The sequence below is a fragment of the Limulus polyphemus genome, unplaced genomic scaffold, assembly GCF_000517525.1.
Source record: "Limulus polyphemus unplaced genomic scaffold, Limulus_polyphemus-2.1.2 Scaffold2954, whole genome shotgun sequence".
In the NCBI taxonomy this organism is placed as follows: Eukaryota; Metazoa; Arthropoda; class Merostomata; order Xiphosura; family Limulidae; genus Limulus; species Limulus polyphemus.
The window spans coordinates 76,577-82,155 of NW_013668564.1; the positions used below are offsets into that span (position 1 = coordinate 76,577).

Consider the following 5,579-nt stretch of genomic DNA (forward strand, 5'->3'; position numbering starts at 1 on the left):
GATATGTCTTAAATTATACTGTCCAAACAATAATACTGCCTTCTAGAGTGATTCATTATACTGTCTCCAGATATGTCTTAAATTATACTGTCCATACTTAAAACTGCCTTCTAGAGTGATTCATTATACTGTCTCCAGATATGTCTTAAATTATACTGTCCATACTTAATACTGCCTTCTAGAGTGATTCATTATACTGTCTCCAGATATGTCTTAAATTATACTGTCCATACTTAATACTGCCTTCTAGAGTGATTCATTATACTGTCTCCAGATATGTCTTAAATTATACTATCCGTACTTAATACGGACTTCTAGAGTGATTCATTATACTGTCTCCAGATATGTCTTAAATTATACTGTCCATACTTAATACTGCCTTCTAGAGTGATTCATTATACTGTCTCCAGATATGTCTTAAATTATACAATCCATACTTAATACTGCCTACTAGAGTGATTCATTATACTGTTTCCAGATATGTCTTAAATTATACTGTCCATACTTAATAATGCCTTTTAGAGTGACTCATTATACTCTCTCCAGATATATGTTGTATTATGCTTAATACAGATGCAATGGAATATTCTCAAAAAACGTGTCTGATATTACATTATCTTCAGCTATGACTTCACATTGCAGAAAAATGTTATTTGTGCTATATTTCGTGGCTACTTTTACGTAACTTTAATACTATGATATCCCACAACCAGTTTGAAAACATTTTCTCGTCAAACATCTGAACAAGCTTTATTGCTGTTTCTAGAGCCAAATTTATAATAAGGTAATAAATACCAATGCTTGGAATTTTTCTGGTAATTGTTTCATAAAAAAACTAAATTTTAAATTACACGTGGTAACAAATGAGATTTCATTTTCTAGTTAGGCTTAATAAGACGGATGTACTGAAACAGACTTCTCAACTTCCTCTATATTACATTAAGAAACAGTCTACTGGAAAACAGGCCTTTACATTATTAGTATTATTTTCTTAGATTAATATTTTCTAACACCTGAACTACAGTATTTCACAGTTGATTTTCCAAACTTTATTCTAATTAAATAATGTTGTATATTATTGTGATTACTTGTCAAGATTACGAAGAGCTTAATTAAATATACATTGTTTAATAGTTTCGTTGTTAAAGTTCAATTTGGAAAATAAAGAAAACCACGCTATAATATGTTCAGAAATATAGCTATAAGGAAACAAAGGAAATAATTATATCAGTAAATTTGTTACAATTGGTTTCATTCCTGCATAAAAATAAGTGCGAATAAACATATGTGAGCCATCTAACAGCGTTATCACTAACAGTACGTAATAAAAAAAAAGACAACATGATTTTGTAATCGACTTTTTAAAGACTGTTCGTTTTTGTTTTTTGTTCTTGTCGTTATTGTTTACCGTGCTGAAGAAATTCATTCTGTTTGTTTTCGTTATCGGTAAACCTTCTATACTCAATAAGTTAGAGAACAATAGCTACGATTTTTTACAGGCATGATGATGTTCGCTTTGCTAAGTGAACTAACACTAAAATAAAGCCAAACATGTTGACTTTGGTGTCATATTTATAAGTCATTATCAAACCTGATATATATATATACTAAATATTGGTTCTGATGCTGTATTTATATGAAATGATATTTGTAACTCATATCAAGCACTGTTTATAACGATTCTGAGCTTGATTTACCATAAATCAAACACCTACTCATCTCAGGTTTTTAATAAACAATTTTACTAATAAGAAAATCAGTATATATTATTGTACAATACATCACATTGATAACAATTCGAACTATACGTTAAGTTGTAAAGTATTTGTTACACACACTAAAGTATAGTTGGTATAAGGTTGTCCTTTATACTCCAATTTCAAAATTACCAATTAAATCTGTATCGAAACAATGTTAACCATGTAAAATATAGCTATTCTTTTTACACATGCTACTCCCCCTTCAAGTATGTTGTGTACTTAATATCACTTATGGGAACAGTACGTGACAAAAATAATAGTAGTTCAGGATCACACACACAAAAACTTAACAGATATTGATGTTTCCATAAAGAGAAATTGAAAATTTATAAGGAATCTTTAAAAAATCTAATTGGTAAGAATGTGAGGAACAGTAAGTCGAATATATTAAACTGAAATAAAAATACATAAATAAAAACATGGAAGCTACACCCCTCTGTGCTCTTGCTTATTGAAATAAGAAATGGAGTAACTGAGACTAAATTAGAGAAAAAATATATATCGTGCTCACCCACACGGCCATATTACACTGAATGTTAGTGTTTCGATAATGAGATTCAGTGTTGGGCAACAATACTTCAGGCACCATTGTATGAATTCCTGTTTGTGAATTATCTGAACAAGTTCTTGCTGTGCTAGTGTCTAAACAAATCCTGATGGAACAATGTTTATAACTTAGAGGCTGTTGAAAGATATGAATGTAGTAGAGAGAACACTGTTCTTATTTCACAGGTGCTTTGGTGTGAACGTAGTAGACTATATATGAACGCAAAAGAGAAAATGACAGAAAGTTATCATATATTGGAAACTGCTGATGGATGGACGTAGTAGAGAGAATGATGATAGTAATTGGTTGTTTCATTGGACGGAGGTCCTGCGGAAAGTGGTGACATGGGTGCATAGCCTGAGTATTGAGTTATTTCGTAAATTTTCATGTCTGCTTTGGTCTCATTGGATATTATATTATTGATGGAAAATGGATGATTAGAAGGATTATAGTATGGGTCAACTCTCATGTGGCCAGAGGGTAGCATGGCAGGATGAAGTGACCCCGAGTCACTCAGACCACGAGTAAACAGCCCGAATTGGTGAGGATCTAACCCACCATACTGTGAGTAATTCATGGTGATCTGAGGACTACAACACGTCGATTCCACTTTATAATTTTGACTACCATCTATCAAGGAACGTTCGTGGCAGTTATAGTTGTCTGTGGTGGTAACTGCTGTCAACGGCTGAGATTTAGCGGACAGAGAAGAGGCAACATGCTGCTGACCCTGGTCGGAATGGAGAAGCTGACGAGAATGCTGTGACGGATAAGGAGAAAGGTTGTTAGGAGGCTTTCTAGAGATGTCCACCAATTTCAGGGGCGGTGGAGAAACACCAGGCTTGGCCTCCGGTCTTCGTTGTTTCTGTTGTTGTTCGATGGTTTTATGTGCTTGTCGAAGCGTTTCTTTCTTTTGACATTTGAATCTTTTTTGGCGACGTAGATAGCAACCATTTTCAAACATCTTTCCAGAGTCTGGGTGCAGTGTCCAAAAGCTTCCTTTGCCTGGCTTTTCTGGTGTTCGTGCAACTTTGACAAAACAATCATTAAAGCTCAGACTGTGACGAATGGAATTCTGCCAGCGCTGCTGATTCTGCCGATAATATGGAAACAAATCCATGATAAACTGATAGATCTCGCTGAGTGTCAACATCTTGCTTGAACAGTTCTGGATAGCCATCGTGATCAAGGAAATGTAGGAATAAGGAGGTTTGGCATGTGTATAACTACGTCGGTAGGTTTTTTCTGTGCGTCCACGCTGCATCGCCACATTAGATGAACTAGCGACATGTTCGGCATCAGAGGGCGAAGGGCCGCGACGACTAGACATAAAAAACTCCGTGCTGGGTACAATGGGTCCATTCATAGAATTAAGTCCAGTCATTGTATTCATGCAGGATTGGGTAGATATGTCATTAATTCCTAAGGCTAGGGAGTTCATTATTCCAATAGGATAAGCTTGTGGATCTTGATTCATACAAGGAGACCCCCCATTTATCCCCATTCCTACTGGAGTTACAGTAGATGTCATGTTAGCGGATATGGAATCTATATTGGGGCCAAATCCTTCTGTAGCATAACTCACGGTGAGATTTGAGCCTGTGTTGATACTGGTCATGCTGTACGTGTTATTCACACCACTCATAGTTTGCAAATAATTCATTGTACTCTGAACGTCCGCATAACTTTTCGATGTAATCATGGTTATTAGTCTCGTTTAACCTTGAACTGGAAGTCAAAGGTTTGTAAAAAGCAACGTTAAATTTTTATGTAAATATAAATCACCAAAGTCAATTGTAACATCCCTCATATTTTTTCTTAGTCGCACCTTTTTTGCACTCGAATACCATCTTATCACTCTAGACTTTCTAATGGTTTCAGTAAATGAAGGTTAAGTTGAGGTCTATTAACTTTCTTTTTAATTTGATATTTTGTCACTAGTCTACACTTTAAAACAAACTTGACAATAACAAGTAGCTGATACGGACATTAATGTTAGATCTGATACGAACATAAATCTCAGCACAATAAAATATATAGTCCAAACAAACACTACAGGCTAGCTCTATCAAGTCACGACGGTAAACCTGGTGGATTGAAGAGAACAACCCACCAAAGAGAGTTAGTTCTGTGGACATTCGACTACCACCGATCCTGTGAAAATACGCTTGCCGAGCAACTGTCTACATGAAGCTACGCCCATCATCTTTGTTTGAATGCAAATCTGGCGTCGGAAGTCTCAATCTATCCTTGAGTTACGCCTCCACTGTTATGCTTATTGGATGATATCTAGAAACGTCACTTAACTCCGCCTCATTGCAAAGCTCCCTTTCTTTCAGAGAAATAATAACGATGGGAAGTTTAGTATCATCGTGAGGTGAAAGCTAGTAAGTTTAGATTGCAGACTTGCGATAATACTTGACTAAAGATATAAACTATATCCGTAAACAGTTGTTAGTCTTGTAACCAGATTTTATCTTCCTGTTAACAGAACTTGTAGAGAAAAGTGCAATCAAAACCGCACTTCGAAAATATATGCGCTGTATTTTACTACATGTATAGGGTAAGGTTTTTATATCTGTTGTCATGAGAATGGAACATATTTTTGTTCAACCAGAATTAAGGCTTAATGTGAAATGAAAACAAAGGAAGCCAAATAGAAATGGTATCTGAGTTTTGACTGCTATTGCTAAAACATGAATACAATGTTGATAACTCGTAGCAAAAAAAAAGGAAAAAAAGAAAATATTATTTCGTTTGGCTTATTTCTGACATTCGTGCAAAGCTCGCTGTGATAGCAGTCCCTAATTTTGTAGTGATAGACTAGAAAAAAGGCAACTAGTCAACATCACCTACCGCCAATTTTTTTTGTTACTTTAGTCGAACAGCAGAATTTGGATATCACGTTTAGAATGCACCCCATGACCTCAAAGTGTAGAATAAGAGCAATTATATTTCAGTAACGGGACAACAGTTTGACAAGACGGACAAAACGGGGCTACAGTTAAAAATTAAAAGGTTTTTACAATGTGTTAGGGTGGGAGCTTAAATTGTAAATAAACATTATGATGATATTTCGATATAAAAGAATAAGTCAAATGTAGAACTATCAATTAAAAATAAATAAACAATATAGATACAACAATCTTGAAATACACAAACGACTAGCTACTGGTAACAAGATATATTTATGTTATAAAAAGAGCGTAAAACTTGAAATACACAAACGACTAGCTACTGGTAACAAGATATATTTATGTTATAAAAAGAGC

General features: G+C 34.8%; 1 protein-coding gene across 1 annotated transcript; it reads right to left on the minus strand.

The window, feature by feature from the left end:
• Positions 1 to 2,554: 2,554 nt before the first annotated feature.
• LOC106468297 (hepatocyte nuclear factor 3-beta-like) lies at positions 2,555 to 4,009 on the minus strand. Its single transcript, XM_013928716.1, has one exon. The coding sequence runs from the start codon at positions 4,007 to 4,009 to the stop codon at positions 2,555 to 2,557; it is 1,455 nt and encodes a 484-aa protein (XP_013784170.1).
• Between the last annotated feature and the right edge of the window lie 1,570 nt (positions 4,010 to 5,579).